The 20,644-nt window shown below is 33.4% G+C and overlaps 1 protein-coding gene across 9 annotated transcripts in view; it reads right to left on the bottom strand.

Annotated features, from left to right (window-relative positions):
- The window catches only part of ubr5 (ubiquitin protein ligase E3 component n-recognin 5), a 110,322-nt gene that overhangs the window by 71,752 nt on the left and 17,926 nt on the right, over positions 1-20,644 (bottom strand). For 5 of the 9 annotated variants that reach the window (XM_039737206.1, XM_039737209.1, XM_039737208.1 and 2 more), the window contains exons 2-4: positions 11,638-11,682; positions 7,386-7,467; positions 4,986-5,062 (exon numbers count right to left, since the gene is read on the bottom strand). In XM_039737206.1, coding sequence (XP_039593140.1) covers positions 4,986-5,062; positions 7,386-7,467; positions 11,638-11,682 — 204 coding nt within the window. Of the gene's footprint in view, positions 1-3,384; positions 3,430-4,985; positions 5,063-7,385; positions 7,468-11,637; positions 11,683-20,644 lie in introns of all 9 variants that reach the window. The other 4 variants (XM_039737202.1, XM_039737205.1, XM_039737203.1 and 1 more) reach the window with 1 other exon arrangement.

The following is a 20,644-nucleotide window of genomic DNA, read 5'->3' as shown; positions in this document are numbered from 1 at the left end:
TTAAATATGAGATACTATATCTTGTACTATAATATAAAGCTGCACTATTAAAACCTGTTTGAAATGATAAAACAATGGTTTGATACTTAAATGTGGTCCCTTCTCATCAGTCTCTTCTGCAAATCGTGTTTAATTTATTTCTAAAGTAATATTTCAAGGTTTATCTAAAAATCTGTTAAACGCCACCAATCATTTTATTCCCACTATTTAATAAGTTCCTGTACTGTGTGGATGCCACAGATATGAGAAGGGAGACAACTGTCAGGTAACTGATGATTGTTGTAGAAATCCCAATTGCTTAATCAACCCATGGCAACACACTTTGCAAACCATCCACAACCCATTACTATTAAACAGAATATTGTAACTCGCAACCTAACGGCAGCAACCAATAGTTTTAGCAGTCCTGTACTGAAATTATCAGTGAGCTGATAAATATTACTCGTTATCAATTCCAAATACAAAATGGTGAAAAGTCAACTGTACAATGGTTCATAAACTGAACCATTTACAGTTACTCATTTGGCTGTGCAGGCATGCATTGTTTCTCAAAAACGAACAGTGTCACCTATCCATTACTCTAGCAACTGTTTAAAATAAAATAATTTTACATCAATATTATTTGGGAAATTTAAGAAGCATTGGCTTTTTATATCAAGCTTATGTGAGGGCATATTGCCATAACAAACAGTGGCTATTATTGTTTATTATGAAGAATTGCAATTATGTGAGTCCAAGACTGCATTTCCCTAAAGCTCTTCGCTTTTCTCATTCTTTTAAGAGATGCAGCAGGTTGAATTCTTACTACTAATAAACATAGAACTGTAAATGTTCATTTTTTAATTTAGACATTATAACTCCATATACAGTATAATACACAACACAATATTCCAGAAAATTAACATATTAAAACCCCAGTCAACAGTTAATACACCTACCCAGTTTACAAGGACATAGAGACCAACAGCCAATTATGAGAGAATCCTTCATATATATTAAGGCATCAAAAGAGAAAAAAAAAACAACTCTACAGGCTTTTTTTAGAAGAGAAATAATGAATTCTTATTTAACTTTGATAAACCTTTCTGCTATACTTCGACTTTCACAAATTTTCCACTATTTAGTTAGAGAATGGTTTAATATTTCTCCAATTATGCAAGATAATTCAATGCATGAGCAGTGTTGTATAGAATATCATATATTTATCATTGTCTAATCATTTCTCTCCATATTCATCTTAATATAAAATAGTAAGGTTGGTGCATGATTATATATTATATATAATTTTAATCTTGAAAATTGTGTGTGATATTGAGAGGTAACTCTCCCATCATTACCAAAGGTCACACACAGGTGCACAATGTTACATTAGTGCTCTATCAACTACCAATAGATATATCATCACTAGATAAAATACAATTGGGAATGGACACTGAAAGTTGATTAGGAAAGTAGGGCAAGGGATTTTGACAAAGTTTCCAACCTGTGCATAAAAAAGGTAGTTTGTTCCTGGAAGTCTATATTACATGTACAAAAATATAAAAACATTTACCAAGCTTAATTTTACTCCAAGTTGACAAAATGATCTGCTATGAAGGAGACTAACAGAATGTGACAGATGAAACTAGTTTTAAAAACAGGTTTTACATTTGTGGGTAGGTAACCAGTCAACAAACAATCCTTGGATGACATTTACATGAGCTCTATAAGATTTAACATTAGATGGAAAGCTTGCTATAGCCAACTTTAAAAAAATTATTTTGATTTTAAACAAAATCAGAAAAACAAGTATTATTGAAAAATGTATTTTTGCAGTTGTAATTATATTTAGTATATTTCTCCCTAAAATAAGTATCAATCTAATAATAATATTGCCCACCTTTAAATAGTGAATCAGATCATTAAAGAAAATACTACAAACAGCACAATTAAAAAAAGCTACTTGCAAATTTTAAACCAAAAGGTCCAATAAGTTTAACAACGCTAATGTAGCTAAGTGCTTAACTAAAAAACCCATAGCATTACAGCATTTTTAAACAAAACAGCTATTTCAGATTAATTACAGGTATGGCATTTATCATCAAGAAAACTAAAAACTAAATGGAAACTGCATGCCCTTTCTGTACCACTAAAGGGACCTAACAGAGGTACAGTAAAACCAAGATTATCTGTGCCCCAAATTACCAAGGTATATGAACATTATATTACCCTGTTTTAGAAGGTGAACCTGTAAGTGTAAGACACTACTTTTCTTATAATTCATAAAAGCTTTGCTGTGAATAATGCACTTTAAACCTCATCTGTACTCAGCAAGCTGTCATGGCGCTGGTCACTGTGGAAACTAACACCCCTCAGCTATTTTCAGTGTGTCACCAGCAATGACAATGTACATATACTCTACTATTTTGTTCAATTAGCATTTCAGTACATACAAGAATGAGGACTGCACAGAAAATCCACAGAAGACTTCTCATACAGATGGTCTAAATGCCATCAAAGCAGTGCTGTTATATACTGAACAGCAGAAAGACACTACACCTGCCAACATTTTGGTGCTGAGGTGACTGCAGAAGGGTCTCTGCCATATCGCCTAATATGCCATAAACAAACCAAAGTTAATACAAGGAAATGTATATCTGGATGTATAAAACAAGAAGTATAAAAGAAAAGCTGACAGCATCTGCCTGTGTAAAATTAGTTTAAGGAAACAACGCTGATGAACTGGAAGGCATTTTGTAAAGCAGCAGCACTGCACAGTTAAACTAGCAAAACATATAAACTTAAAAAATCTAATTGACTAGTTTTTAGAATTTACACAGTAAATGTGTCATGAGATTCAGGTGGGGAAAAGGGATAGCAACAATGACTTTTTTAATGCAGCATGTTAAGATGAAAGTAATACTAAAATATACTAGGGACAACCACTAAAGAATAAAAGCAAGATGTCAATCAGATTGTCACAATCATGCTTCTGCACATAGCCTCAATGCAAGATAGTCCAACTAGCAGCTTCAATGATCTGCTTAATTATCGGAATAAACTCACCTTACCATTTTTTGGATGTGTTTCACAGTGGTTTATATAAATAAATTGAAACTGCAAATATGAATGTGTACATACCTTATTTCAAATTATTTTTATTTACAGATTTAAAAAAAAAAAACTGGACTATTCAAGTATATCTATATGCAATGTGATCTGCAGTTAAATACAGCTCAGCCTTCAGAACAGCAATGTTGCATCTGTACATATTTATGACATGAGCGACACAAAAGTAATTTCAGCAGTTTAGATCTAATGTTGTCCATAAAAAGCAATACTCTAAAATAACACTTATTGCAACTGTAAAAAAAAAATGTATACCAAGTTCAATTAATCATATACCTCTTTCTTTTAATACCCATGGTCCTCAGGAATCCAAAACAGCCTCTGCTGGTCAAAAACATGCAGAGGTTTCAAACATACATACTGTGAAAGAGAACAAACTCATTTTTCATAAGTGGCAGTTAAGTACCAGAAAAATGAATTTGCTTGTAATGAAATAAAAATCAAAGCATATGTGAAGAATATAACAGACTAAATCTGTTAAAAAAGCACTTTAAAATGAGACATAAGCACCACTAAAACCAGACACAGCTTTCCCCAAAGCAGCGGCTTTACTTATGCTACTAAATATCACATAATCACAAATTAATTTAATTGTAAATTAATATGCAGCACTTGTATTCAACATATACTAATACAAATTATAACAGTTTGGACATCACACCATATCATTACTTTGTTTACACTGCACCATTATTTAAAAAAAACATAAAATTTCCATTTAGTAGGGGCATCAGTAGAGCAGAGAGCTGGTGGGGTAAATAAAATGTTTCCAACTGTTCAATTAAATAACTGGGGGGTGATTTTATATTAAAAAAAAAACATAAAAGGCATCTACATTCCCAGCATGCACTGCCTACACTTAAAAGTTCACACCAAAAACAACCAATTGCAAAAAGCAACATTTACATTTACCACACAAGATCGTCAGTTGAACATCTACCGATAAGCCAACTAGAAGATCACTAAGACATCAGATATCAAGTGAGAAAGTAAGCCAATGTGTCAAAAGCTATCTGAACGGTTCAATTGTCCAATGAAATCTCTTCCACAATCAGATGTTAATAAGGTTAACATAATGAAGAATCGCTTTAAAATAAGCAAAAACAATTCTCAAAACTAGACAAACACAAGATTGTTCAACAGAACTTTGCATAATTTGGAAAAAGACTGACTATTTTCAATGCATACCATCTTTGAACAAGTACAATTTTTTGCAAAAACAAAGGTGAAGACTTTTAAACCATCCTTCTCAAGATATTAATTCCAGTTCAAAATCACCACAGCCTGTCCTTTCAGCAGATGACAAAGAATAAATCTTGCATGAAATAACAGCTCATTCCAGAGCATACCCATATTCAAGCAAACAATTTAGAGATGCCAATTAGCTTAATTCACAAGATTGTTGGATATGGGAGGAAGCCCAGGTATCTACAGAAAACCTAAATGGACAAAGGAACAAATGGAAAAAAAACACTAGGCTAAAGTTTGAGATCACCTATTGAATTAATTAAAACACACAAAGTAAAAAGGACAGAGTGAATCCAAAACACCTAGTAGTAGATTTTTATATAGGCATTAACTGTACAATTAAAAAAACAGGTAAACCAATGATGGTCTACCTACTGTGCACCAGGTTTAATTACAGAACACAAAAAAAGTTTTTCACATCCAATGTTTAAAAGAGGGCTTTTAGTCCTCATTCGCTTTAGCTTTCATTTCACTATTATTACTGCACTATATTCTATATACTTACCAACATATACAACTCTTTAATCTACTATTGAAAACTATTTATTTCACTTTCGCGTTATTCACATTTTGATTATAGAACCAATCACAATAAAAAGTGATAAAAAAATAAAAGAAAGCATTCTCACCCATCACTTCCATCTGGTTTGCCCAGCTCCAATCTCTCAGGTTGCACAATAAAGCCAATTCTACAGATTCGACCATCCTAATCACAAAAAAAACAAAAAGCAAAAACAAAACAAAATGGAATACTAAATAGGAATTAGCAAGCACTGTATAGCAATACATTCTAAGACATATTTTACAATGCCTTTTCATGATTGGAAAATCTGGCCTTCCTAAGGAATCAGAAAATATAACGTAATAAGCCATTTTTGCAGGGATAGAAATGCTCGTATTGTTCTCAAAATCAACAAACATGACAGAATCACCAGAAATGACCACACAGCCATTTAAAGACAGATTTGTGAAACAAGAAGAACATTTTGTTCCACTTATTTATATGCTGTGGATTATACTCGTTCTTCTCTGAAATAATAGATTGCATATCACAGTTTAATAAATTATTTCAAACTTAGCAACATTTAGAGTTTGGCCCAGGAAGATTGAAGACAAGACCAAAGCAGCAGTGTCTTTACTAAATTTAAGGACAATAAGCAAAAAAAGTATCAAATTTTACCATTTAGTGTCATTTTATACTTTCATGCAAAGAAAGAAAAAATTATTAAACATGACTTTCCTTTATTGCACTTTAATAAAAGCAAATGCAAAGGGTAATAGTGAAGTAAATTAACATAGTTATTAACTATAAATACAAGATTTGAGGTGATGACATACAGGAAAGAAAAAGTACAATGAAGAGACACTCATCCACAAGAGAACACACTGCAACAATTAAAGTAAATAAAATGTAAAGTAAATAAAATGCTAACACCTAATGTAAACACTGCTGAAAGAAAATGATAGGGATAACATAAATGGGCTACTAGAGGCACATCTAGAGTTGTGTGCTTAATTTTGGTCACAATACAAAAAAAAGGCTCATTTGCTCTAGACTTTCTACAAAGAAGCAACCAAGTCCATCTCTGGACAACACAGTACCCCACGATAACAGAATAAGCAATTAACAGCCTCCTTAGCGATGATACAGTAGAATTTTTTACTTAAATAGTTAATCACTTACTCTATAACAATAGGAAGTACACTTAAGAAAATCATACAGCTCTTATTCAAAAGGCTGTATTAAAAATAAAAAATAAACTACTGAGCCAAGCATTTAAACCAAATCGCATGGAATCTAAAACTTAATTCTTAACTACCTGTGATACCGAGGCTAGTGAATATTAATAACTTGTTCACAGTCATTTCAATTTGTGAAAAGACGGGCCTTTATTAGGTTTAATAATATGATGGTGGCAAATTCTCAGTAAGTCATGTATTAGAGATTCTACTGTAAATTAATTCTACATAGCATACATTTTAAAATTAATTTGCTGAAATTCCATACTTTCCAATATATGTGAATTTCAATGTTTTAATGGGAGTTTCTCACTTTTTTAATTATGAAATACTAATTTATGAGCACTTGGGCAATTTAAACCTTTGAAAGCATTGTACGCACATTGGAAAAGATTGAGTCCTCTCTTGAGCAGCATTAACGTTAAAATGAAACACAGAATATTCATCTAAGATTACACATTTGTGAATAGTCCTTGTGTTAGGTTAACTTCAACTCTAATGAGCTTGACAGTTAGTAACCTACAGATCTTTCAGTGTTTTTCTGGTGGGCTCAGTTTTTAACAACAGTACTAATACATAATCAGTGCATGGTGTTCTTGGTCAAATAGCTACAGGAAAGCATTGCTCTTGAGTTTGCAATGCCATTGTGGACTTAGTTATTTGATTCAGTTTCTGTATCATACATAACAATGTTACTTTACTGTATAAGATGCTCTGTGGTTTTAATTTGTTTATAGAGCCTATCAGTGCATGTCATCCAGCATTAAGCAGCAGCCCAAGATAACATATGGCCAAAAACAGAAAAGTTCATTCATTTATTTTTTATGATAATGATCCTAACACACACCTATTATTCAATAAATCAAACCGGGATGATTCTCTAATGCAAGGGATACATTTTGACTCACATTAAAAAAAAAACCTTTAACATTTTTTTAGGTTTATACTGTATATTCAAAAACAATTGGTGAAAAAGGTAGTTACTTTCCAATACACTATAATGGGGACCTTAAAATCAAAGATATCATTTTGACAAGTAATGCAATTTAGTGGCTATGAAACTGAACTGTAATGTTTAATAAGTGTAATCATTCCACCACATTAATGTTTTGTCATGAACACAATGTTTAAACAGTTGATGTCAAAAAAGCAAAATAATACAAATTATTCTTGAAAGATACAGTAAATAGGTAGCCTTAAATTTCAAAGGAGTAGAAATGTACTGTAAAACTTTAACACATCTTAGAGCATATTCCATGGAATTTGAAAAAAGTCTAACGTTATATTACCTCTAGAAGAAAAGCAGCATGGTTTGGTCCCACAACACACTGTCTAATTGCAGCTTGCTCTAATACATTCAGTGGTGGGTGACTATAAAAGGGGAAAAAGGAAACGATAATTCAGTCTTTTAACAATCAAGATACTTCTGCACTAAAATGCTGTCTTAGATGGTCTTCACTAGGGCTAAGCAATATGGCCAAAAAAAGCTATCACTGAGAAGAGGGAAAAAAAAAATAAAAAATAAATAATGATCATTATCATAATTTACAGTACAATAAATGTTTAAGTTAAACTAGAAAGATGATTTTCAGTTGAAATTTAATGGTCTAAGGTGGCCCAAAGAATTAGAACCAAAGCTTTATTTCTAGATTAAGCAGAGGAATTGGGGGGAAAAAAAAATAACAGTTATATGCGTATACCTTGACCAGCTTCAACAAAAGATTTCCTGTTAATTACCCTGTAATGCTGTCTGGTGATGCTATGTCTTACAGCCATTAGTAAAAATTTTATTTATCTTTGGTTTTCCACCACTCCCATGTTAGCTTCTTTTGTAATTACCCCAAAAAAATTTACTTAGGACAAAGTTTACATAGTATCAAACTGAATGGAAAATTCTGCTTATATTCCCATGTCGCATTTTATTTTGCATGGGATGTAACGTTATTTCAGACACATGGAAGCAAGTGGATGGAAAAAAGAAAAAAGTGACTAAAATAATTGAAATATTTTGTACTCCCTTACAGCTATCACAATGACCTTAACAACTGTTTTTTAAACTACAGCACACAGTTGGAGGCGTGTGCCAGCAAAGAAATCAATGAGAATGCAAGTAGCAGAACATGCTAAAAACTGCAACAAGAAAACTGATGAGAGAGCAGAAACAGATAAAGTGTCAATATCAGTGAAATGGTTCTCAAAACTGCAATTTTATCCATTAAAACAGCAAAAGGAAAATTTGTCGTGTTAGTTATTTTACGTCATGTATATGTTGCGTCATTATGTAAAAGGTTAATTGTACAATAAGCCATAAATAAGGCACATCACTTAAGAACAGGAAGGGCAAAGGTCCATTGCAAAAGATCTTAGGAAGAAGCTCTGGCACACAGCTACCTGTCACCCTTTGAAGTAGATGTTTCAGAAAAGAAAAACATTTTCTACTGATGTCTTGGAACAGTCTGTGCTGGAGAAGCTTACTGCTATGTGAAGTGCCTACTGTCCCATTAAATTAAGTCTTTAAAAGTTTCTGCTTCTGAAATGAAAGAGTATTCCCCGTCTGTGACTTTAGTCTTACAGAATGTTGTGTTAAAGTACCGGAGCAGTCCTGCCCCACTACAGGTTAGCAGTTCTGAAGATTACTTTGGAGAATTTTACCGATTCAGGCTAAACCCTGACTTTGTCCCCTTGCCCCTGAAGAATTTTAAGTGTGTTTTAATGCTTTTAAGCTATTCTGGGGACATCTATTCTCTTGTTCTGATACTAAAATCCTACCCAATTTCCAAAGAATGAGGGGTGAATGTGGATCTTGGTTTAATTAAGCAAGCAGAATTGGTCCATTAAAAAAATAAATAAAATTACTCCCACACAACCCTTTAAAATGAAAAATCAGCATTAACAAATATCTTTGTGTTACAATATTTTTTTTTTTATTTTGCTTACTAGTCTCCAAATGCAATTCAGCTTTTCCTTTTGAATAGGGAAATGGTGTATTAAAATGAAACTAGTTCTACAGCACATATTGAACAGATCTCAATGGCTTTACACACCAAAAAAGTCACAATACCAATGACCTTAAAAATGAGAAGAAAACAGAGTGTTAAAGTGCTACAGAAAAAAAAACTATATTAAGATTAAGAAATAAAATATACAGAGTAACTAAAACAAATGGCTACTATCATATAATCTTACAGGTGATGATGTGGTAGTCATTAGTTTAACAATAGCAATGACCTGATGACAATAAAGGAGAGGTGATTTTGTAATATAGGGAAGCAAAACAGGTACATCAAGTGATAAGTACAGTATTCAAATTTGGATCGTGAAGTTTAACTCTGTAAAATAACACAATACCAGTGGATTTGTTATTAACTGGAAAAAAGACTGTGTGGTGAGGAGTGGGAGAATTCTTAAAAAAAAAAAAAATCAGTCGTGTGACAAGTGTAAAAGCTTTCTTTAGTAGACTGTTTTTTAAACTTGGATTGATGGCTTCATCTGAGGAAGTACTCAGTCAATGGGGTTCTAAATTTTCTTTAGTTTTTCTTTATAAAACATTTTTCATGTATATAATGATGTTTTGAAAAACAATATTAAAATATAGTTGGAATTGCTTGTTTTTGTTCAGTGGGTTACCAAAAGAATTAGAGAAAACCAGCTCTTTGACTAAATATTAACAATCTTGTTATATTTTTATACTGTATAGTCTACATCAGAGGTGGCCAGCCCAGATTCTGTAGAGCCACAGTGACAACAGGTTGTCATTCTAACCATTTTCTTAATTAGTGACTAGTTTTTGCTACTAATTAACTTCATTTAATTTATTTGTTATTTAATACTCAGACCCTTTAAATTAAAGCTGAGCAACATCAGTCCTGGAGGGCTGCAGTAACTTCAGGTTTTTCATCCAACCAACTGCTTTATGAGAAATTATTCATTGGAGATGAAGCACTTATTACTCAAGTGACATTTTTCTGCTTCATTTTAGTTGTCTCACTTGCTAAGATTTTGAACCCTTAATTGTTTATTTTACTCTTTAACATCTGTACTCATTGTTTTAACTGCTCCTTATTACAAGTAAGATGCAAAAGACATAGGAACCAGCAGTTCTACGTCTAGCTTGACTCCATTTCCACCCGTGTGCATTCATCATTCACTATTTGGTATAATGAAGTACTCCAAAGGAAACCGAAGAGAACAAGAACTGAAAATTACTCATCTATTTTAGGCTTCAAATCATTTGGATGATGTGTGCATCATTAGAAAGGACAAAAAACATCTATAATTTAAGAATGAACGGACATGGTAGAGTTAAAACACTAACAAGCCATGGAATTAAATAAGATCTGTTACTTGTGAGGATGGGCTTCACAGTTCAGGTGGCAACCCCTGGCCTATACAGTGCCCTTTTTCAAAAATTGTCTCTTTTTAATGGTATGTGCTATGTTTTTTTTTTTTGTTTTCTACAACAAGATATCTTTTAATGTAAAAAGTTGCATTAGCGGACAAATCATTCTTTTAAAAAAAAAATTACTTAAAGTCATTTGCTCGGGAAGGCATTTCATTTACTCTGACACCCTGACCCTTTCTTTTAGTTTACCTCGCAGTCCAGGTACACAAGATAATTTGCATTTGTAGTCTTTGTATTTTTGCATTTTATTGTGGTTTATTGTATGTTATTCTAATTAAAATATTTCTGTATTTATCTTTATTTAGTGTTTTATGTTAAAATTATTCATCACTTGTGCAATGATGCTTAGAAAGAAGAATTATAAAATTTCATTACATTCTTTGTAGCAAATATAGTGCCACTGCAAACTAGCCACTTCACCATGTCTTGGACAATTTAAGATCAAACCAAATTATGTGAGAAGGCAAAAACATAAAAGTACTATAATATTTACAATGTAATATGATGTAAATCTAAAGATTAAAAAGCACAGAATAGCCTTAAAAGTACATCAAAACATGTTATAGAAGTGAAAATCCATTACAACTTAAAATAAAAGTTAATTTGTCTTTTAAACATTTAACTTAACCTAACATTTTGCCCCTTGTTTCAGTTTACCTCTCTGTGCACATATTCAACATAATTGTGTCATATCACAAATGATGTTATTTGTTTCAGGCATTTCTTTTAGTATTGAAGTTAGTATTTCACTCGTTTAATTTTTTTTATTTTATTTTATTTAATGCTTTATACAGTATATATCCTGTATATATCTGTTTAGTGTATTATGCAAAAAATATTTGTATCCAATGTTAAATATATCCTGCTGTTTATATAAGCACCTTGAGCATGGGAAATGTGCTATATAAATGTTTTATTATTATTAAAACTCTGCATGCATAGCTAGACAGAAAGTAAAGACACAAGTCCATTTTTGCTAATTATGCTAAACAGTCTTCAGATTAAATTTCAATTTTCATTCAATACCTGTACTTATGAGTTAAACCTTTAACTTTGGATAAAAGCAATATTTTAAAATCAGTATTCATACAAATATTAGTTATCTCAAAATGATGGAAAGGAAGATTGGTACCGCTCACCTGTTGAGGCTGTACTTATTAAGTTTCTCTGAAACTTCACGCAATCTGAAATTAAGAAGAAATAAACTGATCAGAATAGCTGCAACTGTCTTTGTAAAAAATGTATAACAGAAACATAAAATAAGGGTATTACACAAAGAAATAACAGTACAATCTAATGAGAGATCAAGAAAAATTACGCATATCCGTCGAACTTTGCAGCGGGCTGGCACCCTGCTCAGGGTTTGTTTCCTGCCTTGCGCCCTGTGTTGGCTGGGATTGGCTCCAGCAGACCCCCCATGACCCTGTAGTTAGGATATAGCGGATTGGATAATGGATGGATCCGTTGAACTTCAAAATGCCTAATTTGTCTACTTTAAATTATTTTTCTGGAAATAATTCCTTAAAAACACTTAACATTCCATTTATAGTTTAAAACAAACTAGAGTACTGCAATTAGCCTTGAGCACTGGTTATGCAACTTAAGGACCCAACTTTTACGATCTGGTAAAATTATGCTTAAAAAAACAGAAATGTTTTTGATTTTATTTAGTTAGGTTCTATAGTTTAAACAGAAGTACATTGGAGGAAATAATTTGATTCCCTGCTGAATTTGTAAGTTTGCTCACTTACAAAGAAATGAATAGTCTCTAATTTTTATGATAGTTTAATTTTAATGGAGAGAGACGTAATATTAAACAAAACTCCAGGGAAAAAAAACACATTACATAAAAGTTCACTGGAAAACTTAAGATGGGCCTGTACATGTGCCTTCTTGAGCAGGGGGACCTTGTGGACACTGAAAGATTTCAATCCATTACGGCGTAGTGTGTAACCAATGGTGTTCTTGGTGACTGTGATCCCAAACTGCCTTCAGATCATTAACAAGCTCCTCCAGTGTAGTTTTGGGCTGATCCCTCACCTTTCTCAATATTATCCTCACCCCATGAGGCAAGATCAGAGGACAATTGATGATGATATTTATTAAATTTCCAAAATTAAAAAAAAAAAATCGCACCAGCAGTTGTCATCTTCTCGCCAAGCTTCTTGCTGATGGTCTTGTAGCCTTGTGCAGGTCTACAATCTTACCCCTGACATCCTTTGACAGATCTTTAGTCTTGCCCATGATGGCTGGTGGAGAGGTTGGAACAGAAATTGATTCTGTGGACAGGTGTGCTTTATACACATAATGAATTGAGATCAGGAGTATCTGTAATTGATTGACTGATTGATTGTAATCTAACACAGCCAATCAGTGGGAACCAGAACTCTGGCTGGGTTGTAGGAGATCAAATACTTATTTCACTCAATGACATGCAAATCAATTTATAACTTTTATGTAATGCATTTTTTCTGGAATTTTGGTTGATATTCTGTCGATCCCCATTAAAACGAAACTACCATAAAATTAGAGACTGATCATTTGTCTGTAAGTTATGGTCACGGAATAATATGCCTACAAAAGTTAATTTTGTTAACAGACAATGAACAAGTGTGGTCTGCAGTTGAATTACAAAAATGCCTAATATGGAACACAAGGCCTCTAAATGGCTGGCTCTTCCTTTTTCATTTATTTATTTATTTTTTTTAATATCAGAATCACACAATTCTAATAACATTATATCTGTGATCAATATGTGTCCCCCAACACTCCCCAAAAAACCCATACTAAACCAAAAGAGGCATCTCTCCTTTTGGTTTTCTTAAAAAGTAAACCAATGTCAGTATAGTATGTCTTCTCTGTTTCAGAGAATTGTATAGTTAACTCACTGCTCTCTGAACCATTTAGCCTAATGAATGATTTATAAACATCCTAATGGGCGAGGGTTTGAATTTCCACACAGGAGAGTGGAAGTCTCCCCAAGTATTTAAAAATCCTGTCCAATTTAAATTGATACAGCAAGAAACCATCCCTGCTGTTGAAATGCAAAACTGTACTCACTGTTACTCTTGAGTTTGATAACTGCAGCATTGGCTTTGTCTTATGGCATTTTCAGGAGTACTAAATAAGGACTGAACTCCAAGGTCAGGCAAAACAAAATTTAAAGAAGGGCACAAAATAAAAAATGTTTTAAAACTGTTTAAGGTGGCTGAAATCAAAAAGTAGCTATAATTTTTTTTACTCCCCATGCAAAAGACAGGAATAGTAGCCAGTGGTGGAAACACACAAGACGGTTGTTTTAAACCAGAGAAATTAGACCAGGCTGCACAAAATCATCCCCATTATATTAAAAAAAAAAAAACTTGCCACTTCTAGATTAAGCCCGTTCATATTTTCAATTGTTCAGCTACCATCATCATTTATACTAAATAATGGTAATAAGGATGTAATATGCAAATAAAGCAATAATGTGACATTTAGTTATTTCATTTGTAAACCATGTCAAGACTCCTGACGCCTGTCTCTCTCTCGCTATTTTATATATATATATATATATATATATATATATATATATATATATATATATATATATATATATATATATATATATATATACACACACACATACATATACACACACAGTGCATCCAGAAAAGTATTCACAGCGCATCACTTTTTCCACATTTTGTTATGTTACAGCCTTATTCCAAAATGGATTAAATTCATTTTTTTCCTCAGAATTCTACACACAACACCCCATAATGACAACGTGAAAAAAGTTTACTTAAGGTTTTTGCAAATTTATTAAAAATAAAAACACTGCCACACCCGGAAGTTGAGGGGAAGAGGACCAGGGACACCCAGAGTGCTTCCAGGTGCGCAGCTGGCACTTCAGCCACACTGGGTAGTGCCGGTGGATGATTGCCGGGGAGCACCTGGTGCACATCCGGGTGACTATAAAAGGGGCCTGAAGAGTAAGGAAGAGTGTGTGAGGCCTGGAGTTTTGGGGGTTTGTGTGTGCAAAGTGACTGTAAATATTAGTGTAAATAAACGTGTAGTGGTGATTAAACATGTCTACCTGTCTGTGTCCGGGACAAGTTTCACACTAATATATATATATTAGTATATATAATATATATATAAAAATAAGACCCTACCTAGAGAAAACCAACTACAGTATTGTCACTATTCTGAGAAGATATGCAAGTATGAATATCATTCATAATAAGAACACAGCAGATAAATGGGATCCAAGTATTTTAATTTCTGCAATGATTATTTTTATTCAAGTGTTATCAAGATCATGTATACTGCACATAAGCTACGTAAGGATGTAACCAACACATATACTACTAAAAAGTGGTTGTTTGGAGAAAATGAATGTTGTGGTGCAGTGCAAGAGAATATTACCACCTTGCATTTTTGCCATGAAAATACTGCAAGGCTTAAAATTATAATTTCTTGGAAAAACCGACATTTCAAATCTTGATGCATGTTGGCAAAATGAAGGGATTTTCCACGTGTCCTAATGAATTACATGAATTTGCAAATGTGTTTAAGCATTATGGCGACATTTTGATTGTTAATAATCTAATATATCTGCATGATCAAACTCTCTGCTATACATAGGAGGTGCAAATGAGGCAGAGTTTGTTTTTCCTCAGCACAGAACAAGTGTGACAAGAGCAATTTGCCTTTAAGTCTACAGAATTGAGAAGTTTAACAGCAAAAATTTGTTACTACCAAACTTAATCATTCAAGCTTGTTTAACCAAGTATCCAGCTGATTTCTAGATATAAAAAAAATATTACAGAATCTAATGGCTGACTGGGACTGCAAAAAGTGTGGACAAAACAAATTTAATTGCTATATGTTGATTGAGAGGACATGGACATTGCTTTGGTAATTGAAATATGTTGTTGGTTTTCCTTTTGTACTTCTTTAATAATACCTTGCAGTGATTTGATTTATTGAGGAATTACATTTTGCATCAAAAGATGCAAACAACTGAGGAAAGTTGAGGAGACTGTGAGGTGTTTTCACTTTTTATAGGGTTTTTCATGTTGCATGCTACAAGCCTGTGCACATTGGACCAACTTAGTTAGCTATTTTTGTTTTCTGGTAGAAGGTAAAGCAAGCAGGAAGCAATTAAAACTGTGAATGCACAAATTTTAAAGTTAAAGAAGCTTTGAATTTTAACAAGTAAACAATATTAAGCAAAAACAAGTTTGTGTTAGCAGCAGTCAGTAAGCAATTAAAAGTAAATGCATAAGTTTTAAAAGTTAAAGTAGCAACAATGGGTTGTGAATCTTTGCACCAATATTAAGTAAAATCAGTTTTAAGTTAGCAGCAGTAATTGGCTTCTAATCCTAAAATTATGTTTGAAAAATCATCATCGTTATCAACAATTAGGCAGGGCGTTCCTCCACAAACAAGACCAAGGGCCCCTGCCTTAATGACATTATCAGACAAACCTAACCAGAATAGCTGAAAGTCCTAATAATTTTCATTATCTGCAGGACCTGGCTGCCAAACCTGCAACCATTCTAGCCCTCCAGGACCAGCATAACACTACAATTTAAATCAAAGGTGTTTTGAATATTTCAAGCAGCACCGACAAGGAAAAATAAGGATCAGTTTAACTGAGTGCTACAGTAACAAAATCCTTGAATCTGTAGTATTAAAGAACAATTAATTCCATTACAGCAAGAACCCATTAGCAGATCAAAGAAACATACTTAAAGAGGAATGCATTTTAAGCATGAAAGCACCATGCTTGAGCACCAGAAGGCATTGCTGCGGGAGAACAGTTCCGATTTCCACATGGCCCGGAAATGCTCCCTCAAGGCATTACAGTGACACTGGAAGCAGTCCTGGGTCTTGTTTGAAAAGGAGCCTACTGCCTCACATTGATTGGAGAGTCAAAGTCTTGTGGGGTGGGAGACTGGGGTAGCAGGCAACACTCTTGGAAGGAGGAAGGAAGAAGAATATAATGTTCTTAATCTCAGATGACGTCTCTGTCGTTTTTGGCTGTCCGTACATCTATTACCTGCTCTTACTCTGCTTATTGGGGGTTTACTGTTCTTATGCACGGGCTATTCAAGTCTCACTACCACTAAACTGAACACTAAATGCTTGCTTTTCTTTGTTTCCCTCAATAGAGCTAGGCGGAGTCTTGACACCAATTAAAGCCTAAGATCCCCATTCTGCATAAGCCCCCATGATTTTCATGATCACACCTGCCAGAACACAATAGAATCTATTTTCTGCAGGTGGCAAAATTCTATAAATTTTATGTGCCTGAGATATCATAGATCAATATGGCTGGTAGAAAACAAAGCCCAGTATGGCAGATTTTTGAATACAATATTGAAGGCATTAATTATAAGCACATTGGCTTAGAGCAGGATAGGTTGTGTGCTGTAAACATTTAAAGTAAAAAAAAAAAACAAACCCACAAACCTTAAAATTCACCTAAATTTCATTACAAATTGGCCAGTTCTGGGCAATAAAGGGAAAAGATTAAAAGTGCCAACAGTTAGAGTATACTGTATTTGATCAGCACAAATGACATAAAAATATTTAAAAAATTATAAAACTGTATAAAATTGTTCATATTCAATATCTGGTTTTGATTATGCTTGTTTTTAATCAGACAAAAACAAAACCAGATAGTATACCATGCAGTGTAGTAAGTTTCCACTAAAATTAAAGTTGTATCCAAACCTGTTAAATGTACAGTTCTGTCTGAATGTGGCACAAAACTAAACTCCATATTAGCTCTTTAACCATACCATAGTTCCTAAAACTGGAACTAATAGATATAAAATAAAATAGAAATGTCTTTGTGAAATAAAAACCAAATTAAAACTAAAAATACACAGGAAAACAAACTAAAAAGGTCAGAAAAATTATAGAAATAAAAACTAATATAAAAAGGCAAAACTATATAAACCTTGACACAGACAACAAGTCTCATATAGTCAAAGCAGAAAGAGTTGAAATGATGAACCAGTTTCTTGTGCTTAAGACACAGACTATACCTTCCAAATGGAAAGTTTAAGTTATCTCCCTTAGTAATTAAAATGTAATATAAATTCCACTATTGAATTGGCATCCATAACTTTTGTGATCGTATACACTCTTCTATGACTTATATTAAATTAGACTGGAATGTGGTAGCCATATACAATTTATCAACTTATGACTACAACAGACACTGTATGTTTACTGTGCAGTGTGTACAATTATTTTTATTACTGTACAAACATGATTTAACTCTAAATATCATGTACTTATTAATTTAGAGGGGTGACTTTCAGTGATGCACAAGTCAAATCAGCCTTAGATTAAAATTGAATGATTTCCTTAATACTGTGAAATCTGCAACTGGCTTGTAATTGGGCGATCAGGCTGCTAGTTTTGTGACGTTGAGTACATTAAGCGGAGGGCATACGCAGTAGTAGTAGAGCACTATTAAGTGTGGAAACTGCTGAAAAAAATAACTGCCATTTGGAAGTATTACAAAGTGTCTAAAAGTAACAGGATTGTTGTGTGTAATGATTGTAATTAAAAAGGTAACTGTGGCACATTTAGAGCAAAGACATTTAGCACAAAATTTAAATAGACACTTGTGGGTGGGTACACTGCTCACTTATCATGCCAACTTGCAAGAAACCAAATCTGTTTCAGCCATCAGTAATGATAATCTTTTTAAAGAAGTAGAAATATGACCGACAGCAAACAGTATATCACTAATACAATAATGGAGCTCACTGCTTTATATAACCAAGCATTTTCAATAGTAGAATGTGCGGGATCTCAATTTTTTCTCACTTGGATGCACTATATACTCTAATAAACAACACTATTCTTTTCAGATTTAGCGTCATCTGAGGTGTAAACTCCATGTCTTCTCAAGGCCGGCCAAGAGGTAATACAACCTCTAAGTTTTAGAAGTGACATCTGGGGATCTGATATAAGCCAAGTGTCGTTTCTGAGCTTGACTGCTTACCAGACTGACTCAGATTTTCACTTAAAGAATATATATATATATTTTTTTTTTTTAACATGTGCAGGAACTATTTGGCTTGATCGTAATACCGCTTAGTGCTTGCAGTGGGCCAGTACTCAGTCCTTACCAGCACTTCCCTGTGCTGCCCCTATGAGTACCATTAGTTAATGTTTGTAAACCAGCACTTCTCACAAAGCAAGCCCACAATACCAAACCATATTTAAAAAAAAAAAAAAACACTGTCATGCTGATAAGCCCTCTCACTTCCAAAGTAAAGCTAACAAATAACCACTTACTCCCCAACTTACCTCCTGCAATCCAATCTCTAAAACAGTCTATATATAACTGTGAATTTGGACCTTCAGTTGCAGGATACATTCACTCATACCAGGAGAGTCTTAAGTAGTCTGTAGTAATCTGCAGCAACTAAGTAAATTAAATTAAAAAATAAAACTAATGTTTAGGGTATGCAAAGAAACCTGTGACTACTTTGGGAAAAACCTTGCAGACTGTGCCAAGAAAGGGATTCAAATCTGTCTTTCAGGAAACATGACACAGCTTGCACACAAATAAAATAAATAAATAAATATGTATGCATGTATGTATGTATGTACTGTGGCTGACTTTGTGGTCACAAGTTTTCTGCTGTGATAATGATAAGGGTAAGACCTAAACAACAAGGTAACAAAAATTTATAAGAACTTTTATATTGTCACCTGCAGCTAAATCTTTGTAACTACGGTTGGGATTTTAGAGAGTACCATTAGGAATATGGCACATTATGGGAAGCACAGAATCTTCTTGAATGATTTTATTTTGTTTAAATTAGTAAAATGTCATTTATTTCATTTCTATAAAATATTAAACAGGCTGCATCAAAAATAAATGAATGGCAGTATACACACATGGGTGCACTCATCGCAATTTATGGCACTTTTTCAGACACAACTGAGTATGAAGAACATGCTTTCTTTATAAAAACTACAGATCTCTGACTTAATATTTCTATATACGTATTATGAAGTGTTTTTGTGCAGTGCAAGTAATCTTATCTTAAATTGTACTTTGAAATGTGCATAATTCCCTGAGCTTTATACTGCAAAAAAAAATTAATTGTACTTAACAGAAACCTAATTTCTACAGGCTCTGCTTGAATTGTTCATGTGACACACTGGAATGAATGTGGCATAAAACTGAAAATCAGATTTACACTAGCTGATTTCCCACTTAATACCACCAAACACTACTAATTCTTTTTAAAGATGATATATGCATTGAGGGGTGGCAGGAATGTACAAGAAAATAGTGGTCCACGTTTTATTTTTTTTTTTATCTACTAATACTATTAGCTAATATCATTAATGTATTCAAGTTTAAACATTTGAACCCTGCATTCCTCAGCTATTTGACACTATAGCCCTAGCCTCCCAAGCAATTTAACAAATTTGAAAAACTAAAACTTTGACTTATAAAAGTACAATTTTGATATGAGATAAACCATGATGTTAAACCAGATTTACACTATAAAACAAGCTATATCACTTACAGTCTCAGTTTTCACCATTTTATACTGCCCATTGTACAAACCTAATGGGAAAGCTGCACCTTTGAGTAATATTTTTCAAAACAGTTTTCAGTGTCATGCTTTGGCCATCAGTTTCATTCTGTTTGGCTGCTAGGACTTCTCTGTACACAATACGCATCTATTCTCTCACAGATGCAATGTACTGCTCTTTTCATCTCACTTGACTCCACTGAAATACAACCGAAATCCTTTCTGTCTTCTTCTGGAAACCTACAAGCACAAAACAAAACTGACCTGCAGTTTTGGTGAAAAAAAAAGCAGGGCAGCTAGCTTAAGTGGACAATAGTATATTGTGAATATGATCTAGCAACATAGCAAAGATCAATATGCCAGGAATACGCCTCTACTTTTGCAACCTGCAATATTTTAAGAGTGTAGTGTAGTATAACAATAGGGTAGGTTGTTAATAAGGACAGCATGGATATGACTGTAGAAAGTTGGGCATTATATACCAGTACACATTGCTTTGTACTTGGCCCAAAAACTAGCCTGACCGGTTCAAAGGGTTAACACAGATACATCACAGAAAGTAATTTGGTCCTTGTTT

This window comes from Polypterus senegalus, chromosome 15 (genome assembly GCF_016835505.1).
Source record: "Polypterus senegalus isolate Bchr_013 chromosome 15, ASM1683550v1, whole genome shotgun sequence".
Taxonomy (NCBI): Eukaryota; Metazoa; Chordata; class Cladistia; order Polypteriformes; family Polypteridae; genus Polypterus; species Polypterus senegalus.
Note: the sequence above shows the minus strand (reverse complement) of the source record. Positions and strands in the feature narration are given on the sequence as shown.